The sequence below is a fragment of the Cucumis sativus genome, chromosome 7 (assembly GCF_000004075.3).
Source record: "Cucumis sativus cultivar 9930 chromosome 7, Cucumber_9930_V3, whole genome shotgun sequence".
Lineage (NCBI taxonomy): Eukaryota > Viridiplantae > Streptophyta > Magnoliopsida > Cucurbitales > Cucurbitaceae > Cucumis > Cucumis sativus.
In genome coordinates, this window is record NC_026661.2 from 3,753,683 (window position 1) to 3,778,355 (window position 24,673).

A 24,673-nucleotide genomic window follows, 5' to 3' on the forward strand; every position below is an offset into this window, starting at 1 on the left:
AGATTTTGCTATATTTATAAGTTTTAAAAATGTTATTTCATACTTAGTTACCATTCACATAACTAATAAAATAGCTTACTTCTTGACTCCTACTTATGCTTAACATATAAATTTATACTAACACACGTGTATTTTGTAGGTTTAATTATATATCATTGAATCTTTCAAACCAAAAACAAAAGTGATAAAATACTTCTACAATGTGATTCACAACTCCTACAAGTTATTTACACATAAGTATATTATTGTAATTGTATGTCTTTTAGGCAAGTAAAAATATATTTTCATGGATACACTACCTCAAAATCGATTTTAAGCTTTTTATGACATTTTATGTTAAATTATAGACTATGAATTGAAATGGAGGACATTTTGGATGAAACTAAAAGAATGGGTAAAAAAGTGAGTGAATTTTTGTGTTTGATCCAATAAATACACGAAGGTTACCTCTAAAGAGACGTAAATCTTATTGTATTAAGCTCAAAAGAAAGGGTCATATTTGATTTGATATGAACATGAGTAAGCAGGGCTCGAGAATCAAGAATGCAGATAAGGTTGAAGAAGCAAGTTAAGTTAAAGTAAGTATTGAAATCATAGATCCACCACCAAATAAAATAGAGCATAGAAACAACGAAAATGGGAAAAGGAAAAAAGAAAAGAAAGTGATGGAAAAAGATTGATTGCTTTAAAGAAATAGCCGCCAGCGGGAAGAGAGCACGAGCACGATAGAGGATAAAAGCAGACCAAAAGGAGGTTTGAATTGACTGACATTCTTCCCATTCCAATACCAATTCCCCACCTTCAAATTCAATAATGAAATCACTGACCCAATACCAACAAACTACCCCACAATAACATCAACCCAAGTCAATTGAGCTTCTCTCCCATTTCCCAATCCAATTCCTCCTCTTCCACAACCCACCGGCATCACCAGCTTCACCAGAGCAGCCAATAATGGGGAATGGCACTTCCAAGCCCGATTCCTCCTCCTATTCTTCTTCTTCTTCCGATCCCGATGCTGAAGAGTCTCGTATTTCTCGCTTTAAGAATCGTGTTCATCTTCGTCGTTTTCTTCGTAGGCGGCGTAAAGTCACCAATGGCCGAGCTTTTCGTTCTCATACCAAACTTGGCTCTGCGGAGGATTTCGCTGGAATCGCTATTCTAACTCTTATTCGTGTAATTCTCTGCCTAACTTCGCTTTCTCGTCTTTATTTCTCTCTCTCTCTCTCTCTCTTTCTTTTTTTGATGTGTTTTGGTGTTTGTTTGTTTGTAGGCGCGAATGGATTTCAAGGACAGGTGGCTAGCTTGTGTTTCCTTTGGAGAACAGACTTTTCGAACGGGAATCTCTGACCAGTTAAGTGCCTGATTCTTTGTCTCCGTTTTTCTGACAATATTTGTGTTTGGTTAATCCTTTGGGACTGCGTACGTGATTGTTAGAAAAAGAAGTGAGTTATACACCTGCACGTATATTCCTTGATTGCTTCGCTTTTTCTCGTTTGCCTTCTGTAGCTACAATGGCTGAAATGAACTTACCGTTTTACTGTTTTAAATTAGTTGGGTACGGGAATCTTGTAATTGGAAAATGTTGTTCCATCTCGGAGAAGGGAATTTTTTATGGTATAAAGGGAAAAATCAAAGGTTGTTTTACTGTGCTGGAAAGTTTCATTGTGGGGAGAATACAACTATGGGAATTGAATTACTACAGTGTCCAGATGAACCTTTGCTTTCTCCCGAAATATTAATACATGGTGGGAAGTGAAAATTGGAAACAGTATAAAAAATGTCTAACAACGTTGGAAGTACGTTTGGGTTCTCTAAATTTTGTGCTGTTTAAATGTCTTATCAACACTACATTGAATGTTGGAGCAGAAAAGTGCTTTTTATCGCTATTATTAGAGAAAAGAAGAAAATCTTTCATAGAGTTACGTAGTTTCTTCCACAGAAGAGTATTGACAATGTTGGAAATTTTCTAATTGTGATGAACAATTCACTAAGTACAGAAAACCTATCTGATAAGAATCACAAAGTTCAAAGAAATAAGCGAAATCATTATTCTGGAGGTTAGTTATTTTCATGGGATTAGTTTGAATTTGAACAGTAATTGAAGGAATTATTATTATTTTTTTAAACATCAGGTTTTGGGACTACAGGAATAAAAAGAGTTATAAATTTAACTGTACTAGTAGTTCTGTAAAATTTACCTGGGATTGTAAACTTAAATTCACAAGTTTTAACTTTAAAGTTTCTGTCCGTTTCAATTGACTTGAACCTTTTACTTTCGTGTATGGGCTGGCCAATTTGGTTTTATCATCCGAGACATTTTCAATTTTAACCGCCATTTTTAGGAGCCCTTGGTAAAATTGGACCATTATATCTGACATGGTCATAAAATTTTCTATATCATACAAATGTACCATCAAACCCTTTATCTGAATGATATCTATGACATGGTCATAAAAATTTATTTGTTTTCTTTATCTTATTGTTGAGCAATCTTGATTCTGCCACTTCAAATACCCCTCCATATACATGCGTAAATCTATAATGTTGAGTTTGTTGATTGGGTTTCATTGGTTCTGCAGCACTAAAGAACCAGCTTGGAACTCTGTGAGTACTCAGACCTCTACTATTTTGCAGAAAATTGAGTTTCTTTACTTGCGTTGTATTCAACTAAATTAATTTTTTTGTTTGCATTTGTATTAAAATGGTTTCCCTATCACTTCTTGAGCAGGAATTGATTTAAATTGTACCATCTCTGCATTTCTATTTAAGTTAGTTTTACTATCGTAAAGAAAAATGAAAGAATATTCCAGGGTACAAGAAGGAAAAGCTCAAAAAAAGGAGCCAAACTACAATAAGGAACTCCAGTGAAGAGAAATAAAACCAAGCGATTAGTTACAATAGAGCCTAAAAATAGAGGACCAAAGAAAAACAAATAATCTAACAAGGACTAAGCATTGTCAAAAGATGTCTCGTACCCTCTGAAGGTTATTTTGTCTATCTCACCTTAAAACCCCCACAAAATAGCACATACCCCGGGCTATCACAAGTTTAATGTTTCTTGACGTTTGAAAATAGGAAGTTTTGAAAACTTTACGTTCTGAACTTTTGTGTCCTCATGGTATTCACTATTCAGTTTCTCGTGTTGTCAAAGTTTCCGTTTCTTTTTTCAGTTGGTTTGCGTTCCTCCTTCAGTTGGTTCTATTTTCACCCTATTAGCTTTTCTTTAGAATTTAAAAAAATGCAGCTCACACGGTTTTTTTTTCGTTTTCTGAAACAGATTGTTTTGTCCAGGATTCTAGTGTATCTATGGTTTTTGTTTTCTGAACTGCGTGTTTAGAATCTTGTAATTAAGTTTTTCTGTTCTATGTTTGCTGATATTTTTATAGATTTATGTCTTGCTTTTCATCCATCAAGTTTTTTTTTTTTTTTTCAAAAATAAACAATCCATGAAGATTTCTGTTTCCTTAAAAGAAAATAAAAGAAAACGTACTTAAATATCATTGTTTAATCCGAAGTAAGGATTTATGGTAATGTAATTGAACATTTATGCTTATTTTTCAGTTTATAACTGTTAGGCCTCATTTAATACGTATTTAATATGTAAATCACCTGACATATGGAGCTTTGTTTAAATACAATATTTCTTCTCAGGAAAAGAAGCTTCTCTTGGAAAAAGATGGACCTCATATTGCAAGAATTTCTGTTTTTGAGGTAGTAATCATCTTTTAGGTTGAATGTTTTTAACTTTGTTTAGGGTTTGTTTGAGATTTCCCAGAAAACAAAAGGTTGCTAAGCTTAAGCTTCTGTAGCTTCAGTTTTACTTAATACTGCAATATAAACAGAAAAACGAATTAATTTTCTATTCATAAGTAATACATGTCCTTAAAAGAACTTTTCAGTATTCAAATATTAGTTTAACATATCATATATCTTAATTTAGTATAATTTTATGATTCTAAAAATTTTTGAATAAATTTTATAAAAAGTTCATTATGCTAATTAATTTATTGCTTACTTTAACGGGTGAAAGAAACAAAATTTGTGGAAAGAAAACCAGAGTTGAAACTGAAGTCAACTTTGGCTAAAGTACAACTTTGTAATCACTAGGGGCAGTAATGTCAAATATTAAAAAGAATGCTAATTTGCCTTAGAATATTGAAAATGAAAGTCACACTACAGAATTGCATAATTTTGTAGATTTTGAGAGGAGAAATGTATGAGAAAAATGTAGTAGCAGCCACATCACGTACAACTTTGACTGCTATTTAGAATTTAGAGAATTAAATGTCTTTTTTGTTTTTATTTTTAAGTCAAGAATATACACACACGTTTGAGCATGAATTATTTGTAGGCATTCATTTAAATTCCTTCCATGGAATCATGTAATCTGAAGTCTAATTATCCTTTATGTTGCAGACTAATAGAATATCCCGGAACAACCTTGTAGGGTTTTGTGAAATCGATCTACTTGAGTTTCTATCACAGGTGAGTATCTATTACCACATCAGACCCATTCATGATCATTTAGTTCCATTACTTGAAATGCTTCACATGGAAACATTCATTTTTGTTAACTTTAGTATTTTGCAAGTGCCGAGTTACTCTCTATATTTTAAAATCTTTCTGTTATATAGTATTAACTATTAAATACTATTTTTTCGAATAACGCAGTGTAGGCAGTTTTTTTCTTATTATAGCGAACAATATAGTTTCATTAAGAAGAAAAATGACTAAAGACGATGGTATAAGAAATCCAAAATATGAATGCATATCAAACCCTAAACATTCAGATTTTATTCACAAGGTTAAATGGATATAAAAATGAGATCATATCAACGAGATAACTACAAGAAACTTTTCTGATTAGAGATAATGGAGGATAGTAGTATTAGGGAAGATAGTAGTTAATTACTCAATGACATAGCTAAAACCATAGTGGACTCAAAGAAATTGTTGAAATTATATTTCTTGTCAGAAAGGATCCATTTATTTCTCTTTTTTCTGAAGATTCTACATAAAACAGCTCAAGCGACATTTTGCCAAAGAGTATTCTTAGACTTCTTGAAAGGTCACCCACAATTTTGTTTGGCCTGAAGGTGGAGATATCCCCAGGCATGACAGAAAACCATCTAAAGTTAGAAAGGATACTGTTCCAAAGATGTGATGCTAAGGAGCTGGAGCTAAACGTGGATCTGAGATTCAGTTTCTTTAACACATAAGAGGCAGCAAATGGACGATAAATAAAGCCGAGGAGCTCTCTTTTGCAGCTCATCTTGTGTGTTAATGTAGACGCTACTGGGTTTTCAAATAAAGAATTTTACCCTCGTTAGCATTTCTCCTATCTAGTCTGACTGTATAAATAGTTGGCAATGATTTTAGATGATGAGGCAAGTTTAGCACTTAGTGATTCAGACAAAAAGTTCCCATCCTTTTCCAAAATCCACCTCCGGAAGTCGGTCCTCTCAATAGGTGTAAAGAAGGATATCAAAGTAATTAGGTGAGCTTATTCATCTATTTCATTTCTTTGAGCTTTTGCCTCCAACAGAGATTCCAAGTTTTAGATTTAACATTCAGTAAGGTGGCAATGGAGGCAGAGATTTGGAAATGCGCATTGAACTATTTTTGATGTAAATAGACCTTAGCTTCTACTTAGTTTTACTCTTCAAAAGAAGAAATCAGTCTTAAGGATTTGTAATTAGGATATTTATTTCTAGTTTTTAAATAATCGGCAACCGGTTATCTAGGTTGTAAGTTTCCGTTGGTGTTGAGCCTATATAAAGCTCCTCTCTCTTGAATTGAGTGATACTATTGATGTAATTTCCAAATGACCACATCTTTGTTTCTCTTGAGCCTAGATAAATCTCCTCCTTCTTGACTTGTTGGCGATAAATGAGGTAGGGGACCACACAAGGAATGTGTGGCAGTGAGCATATGTCAGGGAGGGAAGTAGTGTGTTTTCTATTCTTTTTGTCTATTGAAATTTCTCACAGGAATGAAAGGGAGATTACGGGTCCTCTCAAATATGGTGGGAGTCTTCTGTATTGTCTTAGGGCCATCCTTTCCATTAATAGCCTTACATAGTATGGGAGATGCCTTAGGAAAACCTAATGGGGGTTGTTTTGGTTGGAAAGAAGAGTGTAAATGGTGCTGAAATTGTAAGGTTAGGCGGCTGAAAGAAGAAGACAAAAACTCTTGGTGTATCTGAGAAGTGTAGAGAGATTGTTTGTAAAGGGTTGAAAGGTTTGTCAAAGAAAGTTAGGTAAGAGAAGTTTGTCAGCAGGGTAGTTTTGTGATTACCCAATATCTTGTACTCTCATTTTCTCTATAAATATAATATATCTTCCCCTCATTGAGGGATAAGATCATTTGAACAAAATTCATAATATTGGTTTACATCAATTTTTGCATTAGAGCGATAAGAAAATTTCTTGGACCAATGGGCGAAGGAGAAACCAGCCAGCTGGTGGGAATGCTGGTCAAGAACAAGAGGCGGAGGAAGTAGCAATCCTCTCTCCAAGATCCTCAACTGTATGCTTGCTGTCCGTTGACGCTGATCTGGACAGCCAAGAAATTTTCATTTTCAACTAGAAAATCTCCAAGAAAGAAGGCAGGACAACTTGTACCGAAAAAGACAACTCCAAGAAAATAAAAAACTAAGGCCACTGGCCATGTTTTCAAGAATGCAATCAAGAATTCCAAGATTGGAGTTCTTTCAGTGATGAAGAGGAAAATGATGAGTTTGATGATCATAGAAGAGGGAGACGAGGCCACTATGGTGAAAGAAGGGGAGAACCTCAAGAGTTCAAGATGAAGATTGATCTTCCAAGTTATGATGGGATGGGAAGCGCAATTTTCTTGGATTGGATCTGGAATACCAAAAATTTCTTCAACTACATGAATACTCTCGAGCAAAAGAACGTTCACTTAGTTGCTTTGAAGTTGAAAGGAGGTCTTCAACGTTGTGGGATTAACTAGAGGTGAATCGGCAAGGGAGTGAGCAAGAGAGAAATTTGATCTTGGGGAAAGATGAAGTTGATGAAGACACATTTTCTACCTCGAATTATGAACAAACGTTGTATAATCAATACCAAAATAGTGGACAAGGAGGAAGAACGATGGCTAATTATATTGAAGAGTTTCAACGTTTGGGTGCAAGAACGAGCTTGATGAAGAATGAACAACACTTGATAGCAAGATTTGTGGGAGGACTACGCATGGATATCAAGGAGAAGGTAAAACTCCAATCTTTTAATTGATTTTCTGAAGCATTTTCTTTCGTTGAAACAATGGAAGAAATGAATGAGATTCGTTCCAAGAATACTTCAAGAAAGGAAACATGGGAAGAATCCACAAGTAGAAGAACCAACTTTAGTAGCAAGAACAAGGAGATCTCCCATTAAACAATGACAAATAAAGGCAAAGAAGTGGAGAAAGGCAATCAAGAGGCTGTGATAGAGAAGAAAACAGAAGCAACTGGCAAGAAGGATCGAAATCCTTATGCTTGACTCTTTGAAGGCATTTGCTATAGGTGTGGCCTAACGGGGCACCCTTCCAATGCTTGTCCTCAACGCAAAACAGTGGCATTTATTGATGAAGAGGATGAAGATTCATTCGAGAATCTTGAAGAAAGTGAAGAAGCAAAGATGATTGAGCTGGATGATGGAGATTGAATTTCTTCAGAAAATCGAGCATTGACGAAATTATTGACTCTCTTGCCTGTACCAACTGCTGTATTTTTTCTTCGCTGTCTTCCTTGATTGGTAATAGTCCATTCTAGCAAAATCTTGATAATCTTTGTTTTTTTTTTCTTTTTCTTTTTTCCTTTTTGGAATTTTAAGGGTTCCCCTTTGTTAGATGTGTGTTGTTTGACAACGAGCACAACTCACAAAGCTCCCACTTGTGATTGGCGTCACAAAGAGTTTTCTAGTCTTCCATTAGTAGCAGTCAACGTTGGCCCAAACGGCTGCTCTGACCAAATTAATGTGTACCAAATGAGAGAGTTTTATTAATGTTTGAAAGTTGTGAATACAAGTGCTCTATTTATAATTGAAAAAAAAACCTAACCGTAATCATAATCCTAATTAATAAAAGAAACTAATCCTAATTCTAACTAATAAAAGCAACTAATATTAATCCTAATAAACTAAATAAACTAATTCTAATCCTAATAAACTTAGGATTTGACTTAAATGCCGAACGAATTCTCTTGGCTCCCCTTGTAAAGAAGAGGTCGAGACTAGTTTTTGGAAATTTTTGTCAAAGGCCTTGCTTGCGGAGCTTTGGTTTGGGCATGATAAAAGGATATTTTATGACAAAAGAAACGGGATGGTTTGATTGTTTCGATATAGACAACAGAAACGCTGCTGTCTGATGCAACTTATGCAAGGAATTCAATGCTTTCTCTTTGTAGAACTTTGTTTGAATTGGCATGCCTTTCCACTCCCAGATTGCTAGAAGAATTTTCTCAATCCTTGCATCTTCCCATTAGTTACTTTTTGAGTCTTAGATCACACTTATTCCAAGCCTTTATATTGATTTTTGTACTTTACGCTGACTATTTTGTTGATGGTTTTGCTGTTACTTTTTCTGTATGTTTCAATTTGTTGACTATGCTGTGTCCCTTGGTTTATAATCTCGGACATGATGAGGGTTCCAAGGGTAATGTAGTTGAGATGTCCGAGTGTGCCTCCCGATCCTTCGGTCTCTTTATTTTGCTCATTGTATAATTCTTTTGTACTTTAGCTTTAATATTATTAATAAAGAGGTTGGTTTCCTCTTTTTTAAAGAAAGTCCTTTGTTGTATGTTCCTATAGTTATCGTTTCTTGTATTTTTTTTTTCATCGTTCTCTTTTCCTTATTTCAACAAAATGTCTTGTTTCCTTTTAAAGCAATAGAATTGTGAATGATAGGAATTAATGCTTTATAACAAAGTTGCCGAAGGTGTAAATTGTTTTAAAACTTCTATGCAAAACAAAAGGCCTAGATTTGTTAGAACGGGCTAGATTGGCAGCCCTTTTTACCCAGTTTATCTGATTTTTTGCCAAATCTATCTTCATCATTTTTAAGTAATAGCATATGACAGTTGCGGTCTGTTGATAGCATATGACAGTTTTTTTTTTCTTTCACTTTCTGTTACTTTCATGAACAATTTTTGTTTTGTGGTACTGCAGGAATCAGACTCTGATATTGAGGAACTCGAATTGTTGGATCCATCACCACCTAATGCAGTGGTTGGCAAAATTTCTGTTTCATGCTCTGTTGAGGTGTGCAATATATCATTTGTATTTCAAATTATGGTTGTGTCTATTTGTGTTTCTTTCTTTTTAACTTTTTTATGACAACTCAAAACAACCTAAGAATTATGTTTGTTTGTGGTATACCTTATAATATGGTGTGCAAATATTTATTTCACATCTTTAGTAAATTCAGATAAGCACTTACATTATTCAATTTGAGCATTAGTTTTTTCTTCTTCATGTTTTCAATGAAAATTTTGTTTTCTTTTTTAGAAAAACTTATGTTATTCATATTAATATTATTGGCAGGACCCGATCGAAACAGAGAAACGCTTTGCAAAGCGGATCTTATCTATTGTGGTATGTTACAAAGTTCTCTTGTAGCTAATTATATAAGGAAAAAAAGTTCTATTGATTATTGCTAAGACTGATGTAGGTTGCTTTATTCTTTCAAGGATATCTGGTAAAAATTTCTCATACAATAGATATTTGAATAAATTGTGCCTAAGATTAAAGCTTAGGTCAAAATCCCATATTTTCTCCTTTATCATGTAACCCTTACCTTCACCTAAGTTGTTTTCACCATTTCTGCTACTTTATCTAGACGATGCACCCAAGTGAAAGTAAAAAAGAATCTCGTAAAGATAGCTTGTTCTTCATTATTTTGTTGAAAGCTGATGGCCGTCTAATTTTAATTTGCATGTGTAAAAGATATTTGAAGTTCTTTCATGACTTTGAGGAGGAAATTCTTTTGAACTAAAATGAGAAGTAAATTCTTGTGTTGTTCGGAATCATTGTTGTATTTAGAATACTTGCATGCTTGACTTGGAATTGTTTTAAAATATGTAAAAAAGAGAAGTCATATACTCGTCTTAAAGTTACAATTACAGCAATGTTGAGCCACCTCCCTTAGAGCGCAAGTGTTTACTCTTGGAGAGCAAGTAGGACTTGGTTAGCAAACCATGTTCAGTAGACTGGAATACTTTGAAAACTTGGTTCAAAACCTGATGATATGCAGAGAAAGTGCTAAGGAACATATATTGGAAGTGGGAGGCGTCAAGTAAATTCTCCTTTCTAATCAACTTTGCAAACTCTGCCTTAAGGGATAACCTTTCCTCCTTAAGCGAGTCCTCAAGGCTGCCAAGCTCTTCCGGAGAGTCAACAACTTGATTGTACCCAAAATCTCCTGATAGTAATGGAAAAAATAGAAAACCTTGTGAAACTACATCTTTGGCCATCTTGATGTATCTATATAATTCTTTATATACAACAAAATCTAAACAGTTCCAAGAAAATCAAGTGATACCTAGAAAAATAATAATTATTAAAAATACAGTTGATGGTAATAGAGAAAGAGAGAAAAATTCCTAAAATGACTGGTTTCCTTCACAGTGCCCAATATGGTTAGCCAGAAGAAGGTAACTTCAAAGGCACAAATAGTCTTATCGTTTTGTCAGCCAACACCCTCTATATGGCGTTGGGTTGGGGTTCCACAACTCTTCTTTTTGCAAAAAACTACTGTTGATCTTGATCTTTTAACCAGCCCTTGGAGAAATTAGTAATCCATACAATTTCTTGCTCTTAGGCTGTTGTCCTTTTTTTTTTTTTTAATACATCTCTTTTTTATTATTTTACACACACATATATATATGTATGTATGTATATACATATATATATTTTCTAATCATGTTTGCTAGACATCACAAGCATGCAATCCCATTTTAGTCTCTAGAACTCTTCTACTTAATATTGTTGACTTACATATTTTTGAGCTCTCATATTTTCACAGGATTATAATGAGGATGGAGAGCTCTCATTTCCTGAATTTTCCGACTTAATGGATGCTTTTGGCAATCAAGTGGCAGCTTCTAAGGTTTGACGTTCAAACATGATCTTCTCTCGCAGTTTCTTTTCTACTCATTTAAGTCATTGTAGAAAATGATTCTGACGTTGGTTTTATGACAATTATACATCAACTTTGAATTGCTGAGAACTGTAGATAATTGAGTTGGTCTGTTAATTGGAATGGTAGAAATTAGAACTTAGATTGCTTCTTTTTTTGGAAGGATTTCTTATTCTCCCATTATATCCTTGTGATTCTTTCTTCTGTATTTATGGAACATAAGTTCCTTATTCCTTAAAGTAAGTTCATTCTACGCAGGTTTCTACTATCTGATCAAAATTGAATTTTGCTTGTTTCCAAGGATGAAAATCTGCTGAATAGTTTATCTTGTTTGAATTTTTTTTAATTTCTTTTTTTAATCTAATTTTCAGTACTTGTTTTCTGAAATAAATATCTTTGTTGCACTATCTGGTTTTATATTACTTTTCCTTAGTGATATAGTTCTTAATATTCTAGAAAGAGGAGCTTTTTAAGGCAGCTGACAAGAATGGGGATGGTGTTGTCACGCTTGATGAGTTGGCTGCTCTTCTTGCTGCTCAACAAGAGAAGTAATGATCCATTTAAATCATTCTTTTGAATAATGTTTTAAACTTATTTCTTGCATCATATCATTATTTGATACTTGAAAATCGGATTTTTTTTAGATTTCATGGTAAATTACAATTTTTTCTCAAGGGTTTATCTTAACAAAGAATCAAAATGTTTCATTCGATAAATAGAAAGTGACTAATGCTCAAAAGATACGAAGGAAGAAAATATGAAGAATAAAAAGGAAACCTACTATTCAAAACCAAATAAGCACAACAAGCTTGAAACACAAAGAATTGTAGATCTCTCTGAAAATTGGATAGTGGAGTTACCATTGTCTTTATGCGTACCATTGAGGTATTTACTTGTGCAACGATCATCTTGGAAAGTTTCTCTGACGATCCCTATTCAAGCAGTACTTTACATATTTGAGACTTACTTTTTTCTTTTTTTCATTTCATGCCTAATTAGGCAAGATAAACTATTGTTAAGTGACAGCAAAAAAAATCTTTACTTCAGTAGCAAGAATGTTATGAAGATGGAATGTAGTGTCAATTAAGAGACAGTTACTGGTGAAAAACCTGCTAATGAACTTCTATTGGGGTTGAAACTGGAATATATATATATATATATATATATTTAATCTTTTGTGCTTACAACTCTCCTATTTCTTCATCACATTCCTTTTCATTTTTCTTTTTTTTGAATTGCAGGGAGCCATTGATGAACCGTTGTCCTGTTTGTGGTGAAACTCTTGAAGTTTCTGACAAACTGAACAACATGATTCACTTGACTTTATGTTTTGATGAAGGAACTGGAAACCAAGTTATGACCGGAGGGTTCTTGACTGATAAACAGGCTGCATATGGGTAGAGTTTTTGTGTGCATTAGCTCTTTTTTTTGGCTCAGGCCTAGATAGCTAAACAGAGCAATAGAACTTTTAGAGAAAATGAGATAAATGTTGAATAATCTTGCTAGATCACACTAGAGTTTTTAAATTAAATTAAACACGACCTTACTTGAACAGGTTCTGTTCTACAGGTTGTACAACTGAGTTCTAACCTTTCAGGTTAATCTACATTCATTTTTTCAGATAGGAAATATTTGCATCAAAATATTAGTAAATACAAAATTGGGAGAATTTGGATAGTTGGTTTCTTTTAGGCTCTTGTAATCCGTCATTTTTTTTCTTCGGTCATTTGGGTTCTCTTTATCTCCCTTTCTGCTTTATTGGCCTTTATTTGGTATCTTGTTTGGTTTATTATTTTCATTCGTACTTCGCTTGTTGTCTTTCTTTTCTTTGGTGGAGATTTGTAATTTTGAACGTTAATCTCTTCCTTTATATCAATGAATCTTCTCCTTTCCTGTTTTAAAGAAAAAGAAAAAGAAAAAAGAAAATGACATTGTGGTGACATAAAATATCTTACATTAGCAATATTAAATCACCACAGTACTTTAAGATAAGTAGAATAATTAAATAATTAAAAACTGCTGGTGCACCCTATGCACACCTTGTCGGACATGTATCTTAGTGAAGACACCTTGTTCATGTGAGGCAAGGAGCATTAATGCACCTATGATATTTGACTCTTTTTTTCCTGTAGAGATTGAAAAATTCAGATGTTTTGCAGGTGGATGTTTAAATTAAGCGAATGGGCGCATTTTTCATCTTATGATGTTGGTCTAAACTCTGGTTCGAGTGCATCTCATATTGTTGTATGTAACTTCTCTTAATTTCACCTCTTTTTCAAATTAAATAACTTCCGTATACAAATTCTTTTTCATGTAATTAATTACATTCAATGAATGTATTGTTAAACACTTCTGCAGTTTAATACATTTGTACATATTTTAAAGGAATCATTTTGGGAATGAAAATGAAAACCGATCAACTTTAAAAACACGTTTCCTAATGATAAATTGATAATCTCTTATAAATTGTACAGGTTCTCTATTTCTTTGGTTTTCTATTCACGTGTACTGGTTAATAATTTTCAGCATCTTTTACTATCGTTGAAGTAACCTTAAAGTCCTCAAGAAAAGAAAAAGTGATGTCTTACATAGTAGATAAAAAGAATAGAGAGAATTTGAATAAGTATTTGTAAAAGTTCAACCAAATATTTTCTTTTAAACTGGTTTTGTTGAAATGTTTTTGAACTATTTGTAATATTTTTGGATAAGAGACGGAACTATTTGTAATATTATCAATCTCTTTCTGAGCTTAGTATTTTCATCTTTTACTTTTTGCTTCTTAGCTCACAGTGTACTTTTTAGGTTTATGATCGGCAGAAAAAAAGGCTAGTAGAAGAGATAATCGATGGAAAGATTGTTTTGTCAATGAGGGCCATCTATCAGTCAAAAGTAGGTCTCACTCTTATGGATAAAGGTATGATTTAGTTTGTGAAGAAATTACGCCTGTTTCGAAACTTAACACTTATCTATACCTGTTAGAACAATTATTGGCCCTCCTGTCTCCTCTATACAATGACTTGTGTATAAACCATCATGGATTGACTTAATGGAGGTAAATAGGAGGTATGACCTTAATAAAGGGCTAAGAGGTCATGAGGTCAATCCATGGTGGCATAGGAATTAATGTCCTATGGATTTTCTTAACACCAAAATATTGTAGAGTCAGATTGATTGTCCTGTGGGATTATAGTTAAAGTGCACAAGAAGGAAAAATACAATGGCTTGTGCGTAACTGTTATTCATTTTTTAGAATAATTAGTATTGCTATTTCACCTTGTATTCACCGTGAAAAAGAAGTAACAGTACTTACGGAAATGGGTTCAAAGCCTTTGGTGGCTACCTACATAAAAATTAAAATACAATAATCTAGTTAGCTGCTTAAAAAAGTATTGTTCTCGAATTCTTTTTGCTTTTTGTCAATGTTTTCTATTCATATAACATTTACTCTCCTAATTTTATTTTTCACTCCATTTAACAATTTTTTTCAATAAGCAGAAACCGTTTTTGATTAATTGTGTTAGAAATAGTGGACTTGGGTCTTGATGAAAGCACATGAGTAGTCAAGATTTACTTTGGCTTAATTTTTTGTTCTTTTAATTAGGCTCATGTTGTATATAAATTTTCTCCCTTTTATACTTTTATGATTATCAGAAAATAATAGGAAACATATATATTGTGGTTTTTTCCTTGTACTAGGGTTTTTTCGTAGATCTTGTGTTCTTTCTTCGTCTTTATTCTTCAATAAGTTGCAAGAAAGTTTACGATAAGTTTTTCTACAACTTATGCAACTTAGAAAGAGAATGGTCAACTAAAAGTCGAGCCTAGACCACCTAAATAATACTTAAAAGAACAATGCAACTAAAAACATTTTAGCTTACAATATAGATTGTACTTGGGTGCTTCGGGTTTGTTTTGGCTCCTTTTGTTGGAATGTTGTCTTGAATGCATTTCTTTTATTTATCTCAATACATTCTTGGTCTCTCTCCAAAAAAAAATAAAAAAAGGAAAACAAAAAATAAAAAATTGAGCAAAACAACTGAAAATACAACTCCAACATCAAGGAACTGCAATCAAACTGGAGAATTGATAAACTTTAACAAAAAGCTCTGCTGCAGCTCTTGAACACCAACACATCGGAGAGAAAACACGAGTCCAGAGACTGCCACTGAGAACCAAAGCTAATGATTTGGAACATAAGTAGCCTTTTTCCTGCTATTACTTCAAACTTAACTTTTTTTATTTTTTATTATTTATTATTTTTATATCCGTGAGTGTTTGAGTTAGCTTACGCATAGCTCGACTAATTTCATGGAACAATTGACCCTATAACTTTGGGTGTCAAGGAAACTCGTAGGAAATTAATTCTTAGGTAGGTGGCCACCACGGATTAAACTTATGACCTTTTAGTTAGTTATTGAGACCATGTCTTCTTTTTTACCATTAGGCCAACCCATAATAGTTTAATTTAATTCTTCAACAAACGATTGAAATTTTCCTCACATATGGAAGTCAAGGACCTGTAATTCATCTTTCTATCTCTTCCTTTTCTCATCCTTTTCCTCTTTCCTCTTCTTTATTTTCTCTTCATTGTTTTCTTTATTTTTTAAAACTCGTCAATAAAGGACATCCAATACCTGCATTCCACCAATATAATAAGGAAACTGCTCCTCTTTCAACACTCTTCAATAATAGACTTTCCACGGTTCACATCTGCAAGAAACTGAAAAAGATATTGGAAAGAACTTTAAATAACTTTAATGGATATGGTAATTGGGATATTGTAAAGATATATTAGCAATTAGTTACAGCGTTTGTTAGGCTTGCTGGTAAATAAAGGGGTTGTGGAATAATGAGAGTAGGAAATATTTTGAAGTATGAATTAGAGCTTGAGAATATCTCAAGATTGAGAGGTGTAAGACTCCTGGTTGGGGAGAATAGGATTATTAGTAAGAGGCATATTAATGATTAGATGTGAAATTTGTTAGGGTTTTTAGATATCGATAGAAGGGAGTAGATTGTGAGCAAGGGGGTCAAGAATTTAGTAGTAATTTTCATTTGGGAAATTTTGGAGAGTAGCCATCTCGAAAGACTCGTATATTATAGTTTCTTCGTTTTCATTGCAATATATATTTATCTTTTAGTATTCTTGTGTTTCTTTGTGTTCTTGTTAGGTGTTATCCTAATAGGAAGGTTCAAGTACCTCGAACACTTGGTTTATCTTACAATGATTATCTTGTAATTTGGACTCAATTAGACTTCAACATATTACATTAAGTACTAAATTTTATTTACTTTCTTGGTTTCACTTGTGTAATTTTGCAACAAGAGACAAACTTTGGTAAGGTAGTATGAGATGCATTTGTCCCACATTGGTTAGAATGGGTTGATCGATGTGGTACTTAAGTGGCTTGGCTCTCCCACCTCAATAGCTGACTTTTGGGTTCTCCAAGGTACTTAAGTACCTAACAACTTTTCATTGATATAATATAATAACAAGAGGCTAATACTCAAAAGATACAAACTCTACAAAAGAAGTAGAAATAAAAAACCTAACTGAAATATATATAATATTAAGTAAATAAAAAAGTATAATTAGTCATTTATTTAGTTAATCACTGTGTATTTAGTTAGTCACTGTGCTGTTTACTATTTTAAATATGTCCTGATATTTTAGAAGCTTTATAATTAAATTAAGCTGATGTAATTAGTTGACTTTTGGGTTTAGTATAAATATCCTTAGTTTGTCATTTTTTGAAAATTTAATAAAAAAATTCAGAGAAGATTTTTTTTCCAGCTCAGTTTGGTGTTTTCTGTCCAAGGACACAGACACACACAAACACACCAATTAGATTAGCAATCAAGATTTATATGCCAAGAGGGATTAATGAAGTCAACCCAGTTGAGAAAATGTATTGCATAGAAAAACTCCCGAACTGCTTTGATTAACAAGTCTTGAAACAATCTAGCCAAGGAAGATGCTTGTCTTGGAAAACTTTTTCATTACATTCTAACCCTAATGGTGATAAAATTGCTCTCATTCCATTAATCAAAAGCAACTAGCCCTTGGGACTAAGACAAAGACCCAATATAAGCTGCATAACTCTGATCTTATTATCAAATCTTTAGTTAAACATCAATTAAATGCACTATTTTTACTAGGTGCTATTTTGTTTCATTCAATCCTTTTGTTCTTTTGATTTAAATGTACATTCTTTGATGGGTTAATGCAGGGGTGAAGGAACTCTTACATAGCATTTCTGAAAAGCAAGGAAAGCGAATGGATTCAGTGGAATCTGCAAAAGATATTTCTCATTTCATTGAATCTTTCAAGGCAATGATTATTTTCTTGAGTTATTTCCACTGAAGTTTCACTAAGTTTCAGATTAAGTACTATAGTAGTCAAAGATCACTTTCTTAAGTTATTACTATTATTAGTAGCTTTTATTGATGGAGTTTTTGCAAATGAAAATGAAAAAGTGCATAAATCCGCGATGTGTTCTAGAGAATATGGTTTTAATACTGATGTAAATATTACTTAATCACATTGCGCATCAGCTGTAAGTAGAAAGTTTTTTGTCTAAAGAACAAAAAGGGGATATGTTAAGATACTTCCTAACAAGAATCAAGATCTAAAATATATTGAGAATTAAAGAAGAAAATACAATGTAATCCAAGTATAAAGGAACTTGGAACCTCGCTCTTGAGTGCTCTCACCCAAGCCCTAGATCACTCCACAAAATAGTCTCCCCTTCAGTCACTCATCCACATACTATTTATATTACTAACTTTCCATCTAATGACCATTGTACCCCTTAATACTAATATACTAATATTCCTATCTAGGTACCTAACAGGATATTTTCTTGAGTTATTTTAAACATACCATATTCTAGTTAGATTGATATGTGCTAGGAAGAAAATTGGCACACTTCTTATGGAAAGTCAATGGGGGAGGATAATAAAACATCTTATTGGTTGGGATAAAGTTTCTTAACCGTTAGAAGTAGATGGTTTTAAAATTGGCAGCCTTGAATTTGACAAACCAATTGGAGAGCATTCGTGTAGCTGTTAAGTTCTTTTGTACTTCCTGATCTCTTAATGGAAAGTCCTCATGTCTTATCCACAAAAGAAAAAAAATGGTTACCTGATATCTAACAATGAGCAAAGAGGCTACATCTATCTCCATTAGACCATTATTTATCACAAGGTAATAAAATAGTAGTTTAATTTTTATTAGTAAGTCAAATTTGTTTTGCCACATGGCAGGTTTTAAGTGGGTAGTTAGTGGGCTACATGGAGTTGGGAGTAGCCACCGAAGTATTTTTCTTTAAAAATTAAGATCTATCAGCTAAATGGGGGTGGATGACAATCTCTATTGGGCTTTGCAGGATCAAATCAATATGAATGAGGTGAAGCACCCTTTGGAATATTTCAAGGTATGTTATGGATGACAATCTCTTTTTGGAGAAAACATGATAGCTTGTTTTACTAGCCTGCATGTTTTGTTGAATTATTGGATAAATTATCAATTTTACAACCCATCAGCTTAAATTTTTGTAGTTGAGAGATGATTTAATGTCCTACCATAGTAGGAGGTCATGTGTTTGAGTTTGTATAATGTTATTTTCTTCCCAGTTCATATCGAAAACCACACTCTGGACCTTTGTGCAAATTTTCAAGGCACAATAGTGGGTCAGTGTGCCCTATGATTTGATCCTTGTTTCCACCAACTAATGCCAAATATTGCTCTCTATTACTATTGCTTTCTATTACAACCAATGCCGAAATTGAATTCTATTACAATTGGTCTCATTGTGTGCTCGAAATATCGTATGACTGAGGTTTTGCAAAGCTTTGGATTTTTGTTGACACTTGAGTGTGTTGTAGCAACGCATTTTGGATAGTTTTAAGTCGTGGTTTACTAATTGGTGTTTTGCCTGCCTTCTTGAATCTCTTTTCCAATCCTCTAAATGCTTACAGTTAAACTAAATTAAATGTATGGTGAAAAGGATATTGAATTATCAATTTTCTACTACTCTTAAATGACAAGGAAGCAGTAGCTTTCCCTTCCGACTTCTAAGTAGTGCTAGAATTGGGAAAAGTATATAATTACGGTCCTATTGCATACTTGAATTTTCTTAATAGTGCATAACCATCTGCATTAGCTGTGGCATTTTTTCAATTGCTTGGATACAAACAACTTTATTTTGTATTTATGAATAAAGTGTTGTTTCTGCCATTGAAAAAAATGGTAATAAAGAATTTTGACGCTCGCATTTGCAGACATTTAATGAATTTTTTATAAGAGAGTTGAAGCCCGGTGTTAGACCAATTGCACATGTGGAATGTGATGATGTTGCAGTATGTGCTGCTGATTGCCGACTTATGGCATTTAAGTCAATTGATGACAGCCTAAGGTTGTGGATCAAGGTACTTTTATCTTTGATGATGTCAGTATTGGGTGTATGTTTACCGTTCAAGTTCTTTAGAAAGTAGCAGTCGATGATTATGTTTACAACTGTTCAAAAGTTGAGAATTTGACAGAAATTGGTTAACTTCTTGTTTGTTTGGTCCCATTTGATTACCGTGTTTTAGTTTTATGCTTTTGAAAACTAAACTTATAATCACTACTTCTACCTATAATTTTATTACTTTATTACCTACTATTTAAACATGTTTTCAAAAACTAAGCCAAGTTTTGAAATGAAAAAAAAGTTGGTCTTGAAAATTTGATTTTGTTTTAAAATTTTGCTTAGAATTCATATGTTTTTTTAAGTAAGGTGGGTAACCGACCGAAATATTGTGTTGACAACATGTATAACTTTCAAAAACAGAAAATAAAAAATAGAATGGTTCTCAAACAGTGCGTAGAGAGACAAGAAGTTGAAAACCAAAAAAAAAAAATTTGATTGATCCACTACATTAGGTAGAAATCCTGCAAAGAGAATATATACTATCTGGGGCTTACACTTACCACTTAAGAGTTGCAAGAAAGAGCAAAGAGTAAGAGTGATAAGAAATAAGAAGAGAGAAAATGGTTGCCTGCTCAGCCTTATCCCCCTTCCTTTTCTGGATGAGAAACTGAAAAGATGTTCTTAATATATGAGGAATTTTACTGGAAGAGTTGTGCATAATGAGAACGAATATTTTTTTTTCTAAGATCTTCAATGACGAAGTCATCTTGTGTCTTTCTCGGTGGAATAGGCTGTTGCATTTAATTTTGAGCTGTGTTGCATGTTGATAAAAAATAAACTAATCTCAGCAGGAAGAATTCATACAGGAAAAGAATATCTTGTCTTCTTGTATCCTCAACTTTTGAACTCTAATAAAATTCTTTTATTTGGTTTATATCATCTACCTTGAAGAAAACATGTCTATAGCAAATTTAGTATAATAGAAGTTCAGTTGTATAGCAAACTATTTTTTGGGTTTTCCTTATTTCTGCTACAACTACAAGGAATGGCAGTTTAAAGTTAATTGTTTGAAATTATTGTTTTGTAATCGTAGGGGCGGAAGTTTTCAGTTCAAGGTCTTTTAGGGCAAGATATAAGTGCTAGTGCTTTTATGGATGGGACGTTGGTGATATTTCGATTGGCACCACAAGTATTCTTCTTATTCTCTCTATGAACAACCGTGATATTTAACCTTATCGCATATTTTAATCTAAGCAGGGTTGCTCTGTTTCAGGATTATCATCGCTTTCATTTTCCAGTCTCTGGTTTCATTGAACAAATTGTAGACATACCTGGATGCCTGTATACTGTATGTTCATTGAATACATAAAGACGTTTGTCTTTCTTTTTGCTTTCTTTTTAAAGAATAAATTTAGGTCTTGCATGTTCTATTAAACTTGTTCTTTTCCTTGTTAGGTTAATCCAATTGCTGTAAATAGCAAGTATTGCAATGTCTTCACAGAGAACAAGCGTTCAGTAGCTATAATTTCAACCTCCGATTTTGGCAAGGTTTATCCATTTACTTTTGGTTTGAATGCACTCTGTACCTTTGAAGAATATAATGATCTCATTATTTAATCAGGTTGAAGATATATATAGAGAGAGAGACAACTAAGAACCCTTACTCTAGAGAATGTAAAATTACAATAAAGGGCAACTATATATAATTATGATATAAACACATATTATAATACTGAAAACGCTATAATGTGAGAAATATTTTTTGTTATTAATCCATGTTAGCCTGAACTTCTGTAATATGTCCTGATTTCTAATTGAATGGTATAGGATTATATACAAACTTGCATCCATTCCCACCATGTGTCATTTATTTAAGAGGTCAAGATTGTTTTAGAAATGCAGTCCCTACTCTTTTAACTAGATATTTATATAGAAGGAGACATTTTATAGTTCAAATATCAGAAGGAATCTCTTCTAAGGATAAGTACCTTTGTTGTTACGGTAACAAACTCAACCAAAAGCCGTTGAAAATATATGAATTGAGTGAGCAAAACAATATTGTACATTGTAGATCTGATGAGGTTGTACTGGAACATATGATGTATGAGTCTATTTTGTATAAATTAAAAAAATTCAATATTTACTTGTAGACTTATAGTAGGTTATGATTTTCTTAAATTTGCTGCATTGGTTGGCTAACTGTCAACCGTGGCTTTGATATTGTCAAGTTGTTTGTCAATGGCATGCAAGTATAATATATTAGGTTGCTTTTGCTGTCTATAGCAATTTTATATTTTATGACCCTAGTCTATTGACATGGAAAGAGAAACTTAGTTCATTACTCTTTTGACAATGAGTGTTGCCCTCAACTGTAGGTTGCTTTTGTTGCAATTGGAGCTACCATGGTTGGCAGCATAACCTTCAAAAAAGGGAAGGGAGATTATGTAAAGAAAGGAGAAGAGGTAAATTTACGCTAGATATCTTTTTCCATTTGTAGCATATTACCATGGGAGCTGGGACTGTGTGTTATCTTCTAACTGATGCCCTTTATCTGCAGTTTGGGTATTTCTCTTTCGGTGGAAGTACTGTAATTTGTGTCTTTGAAAAGGTTAGCATTTCATTGCATTTCTTGTAATTTATATCTTTGTTTCTATGTTCGTTAAGCCAAACATTTCGTACCAATCACGTAGATGTTGGAATCTATTTTACATGCTGAAGTCATAGATTTGTAGAAAAAGCTTGAATTGATGGATAGGGAACTCTTTGGAAGATTACTAAAATTCCAAACTGAAGTGATTGAAAATTTTGGGGAATCTTAGAAAAAAGCTTTTTAATCTTCTTTCGTCTGTCGGTATGCTTGTTTGAAAGGTTCACATTTTCAGAAGAATAGAAAGGCGAATGATTGAAATGTTTATATTTCAGCCCACGAGCATTTTGGAACTTAAACTTGGTCATAAAATTGCGTTTTACTCTTTTGTTCACGGTCAATTGTGGAAAAAAGTGTTTTAAAAAACTTATTTTTATTTAAACTCTCCTAATAAAAACTATTTAAAATAAAAATAAAAATAATCTCAAAAAGCTATTTCAACTCGATAACAAATACTTAATTTTCTTTAAGAAAAGTTATATCGAGTAATGGAAAAGTATTTTTTTAGATAATTTATTATTACTTTTAGATAATTAATATCAAGTAGTTGATAGTTTATTATTTCTTATTATATTATAATTTTTTTTTAAAATTAAACACTCTAGAGTGAGTTGTTATAGTCTTAAGTTATTATAGTTGAGTTGAAATAGTTTTTGTTCGAGATGTAGATTATTTTTGTTTAGGTTATCATAATATGTATTTGTGGTTTAGATTATTTTTGTTGAAGAATGAAATAGTAAACACTCTAACAAATAATAAAAAACTGATGAACATTAAATAGTAAAAATTGTAGCAAATGAGAGATGAAATAGTATTTATTTTAGGTAATTTGAGATTTTTAAATAGTATTTACAGTAGCTAGAGGTAATTATTATAGTCTTCATGTTTAATCGTTAACAATATAGTCTTCGTAATCCTCGTCCCAAATGGTCCCTTAATGTTTAATCGCTAACAATTTATTAATATTGTTCTTTAGATAATTAATCACCAAAATTTTATAATTAATATTTTTGGAGTACTCCTGGGCATATTTTCAATATTGTTGTAGGATTCTCAATTCTATCTGGACCTACAAACAGACGTAGTTCAGTTAATTTGGTTGAGCATAGTTATCGTTTTGATTATGAGCGTAAAACCACCCTCGAATTCTACATTGATCTCACACAACTTTACTGCATTCTTGTGGTCTATACGTTTTTTTGCTAAATTCTGAAATTTAGTTTTAGTTTTGAACAATGAAAAGTTTCATTGCCATCTATACAACCAGTTTTTTAAGTAGAATTTTCAAATTTTCATGCAGGATTCGATCCAATTAGATGAGGATCTATTAGCAAATAGTTCGAGATCACTTGAAACGTTGGTTCGTGTTGGGACTAAGCTCGGTCTTTCTACCAGAAATGTTTCTCAAACTGATTTTCCAGATGTAAGTCGTTGTGCCATAGACGACCCAAAATGAGCTCAATTGTGTATGTTGTTTTCTACTCTGTTCATAGTTGTCTCAATATTTTTCTGAATCTTTCAATTCCCATCTATTTACTATGATCTGTCGCTGTTTCCCGAAGGAAAAAAAGAAGAAAAAAACAAGCCAGATCTGATCGATTTTGTGTATATCAATAAAACTAACAAGTGTATGTATCACAATTGTGTTGTAAGTTGTGCCAATCATGAGTTTTTATTTCTACTTTTTAGGTCTTGGAAACTAGAGAAGGGTTATTAACCTATTTTCTGTTGTATTATTTATGAATATTTTCTTGCTTATTTATACAACGAATTCAACATTTTTTTAGCTAGGTGTGAAGGTTGTGTTTGAAATGACTGCTTCCATATAGATAAATTATATTTGTCTAATCAAACAAATCATTTATGGACATTAAATACAATTTCATCTTTTTATCGTAAGGTCGTGTTAACTCAATAATTCACAGGTTATTTATGCACGTTTCTAGGTATTTAGTGGAAATTGCGAGTCATTTGTCATGTTTGAGTTTTTGTTTAAGTTTTTATTGTGGTTTTTGCAAGTAAAAACTAGTTCGTTGTAATTGACATTTTTTTCTATGACCTACTAAAAACAAAGTTAAATTTTTGATAAAAATGCAACCAACGATGAGTGTCTATCAGGTCAAATTTGATATCTACAAGTCGTTTTTTCATTTTAATTAGGTCAATTTAAAATTTAAAATTTATGATGCATTTTCAAACAATAAATTTGAAAATGTTTAGTTTTTAAAATAGTAACCAACTGTGGAAAATGCAATCATAAAACTCTAAAATATGTCTTCAAAAGCTTGACAAAGCCCAAAAAGATATCATATTTTAAAACTAAAATCATAGACAATGAATTAACTAATGATAGATTGAATTTTAATATATATATGAGCTATGCATTTGTTCTTCCTTTCAAAGTTTTAAATATTTGATTATATTTGAAGAAATATTTTTTAGGAGAATCTTCGTTCTAGAAAATGATGTT

The 24,673-nt window shown here is 32.6% G+C and overlaps 1 protein-coding gene across 1 annotated transcript; it reads left to right on the top strand.

Moving 5' to 3' along the window:
* The first annotated feature begins 574 nt into the window (after window positions 1-574).
* Window positions 575-23,989, top strand: LOC101221364 (phosphatidylserine decarboxylase proenzyme 2). The gene is made up of 21 exons (XM_011660465.2): window positions 575-1,176; window positions 1,274-1,353; window positions 2,583-2,607; window positions 3,655-3,714; window positions 4,420-4,488; window positions 9,174-9,266; window positions 9,549-9,599; window positions 11,029-11,112; window positions 11,599-11,690; window positions 12,384-12,539; window positions 13,302-13,386; window positions 13,945-14,056; window positions 17,373-17,473; window positions 18,531-18,578; window positions 19,426-19,572; window positions 20,650-20,745; window positions 20,830-20,904; window positions 21,012-21,104; window positions 21,932-22,018; window positions 22,114-22,164; window positions 23,504-23,989. Exons 1-21 carry the CDS (start codon window positions 955-957, stop codon window positions 23,657-23,659), a joined length of 1,983 nt encoding a protein of 660 aa, XP_011658767.2. The 5' UTR covers window positions 575-954; the 3' UTR covers window positions 23,660-23,989.
* The last annotated feature ends 684 nt before the right edge of the window (window positions 23,990-24,673 follow it).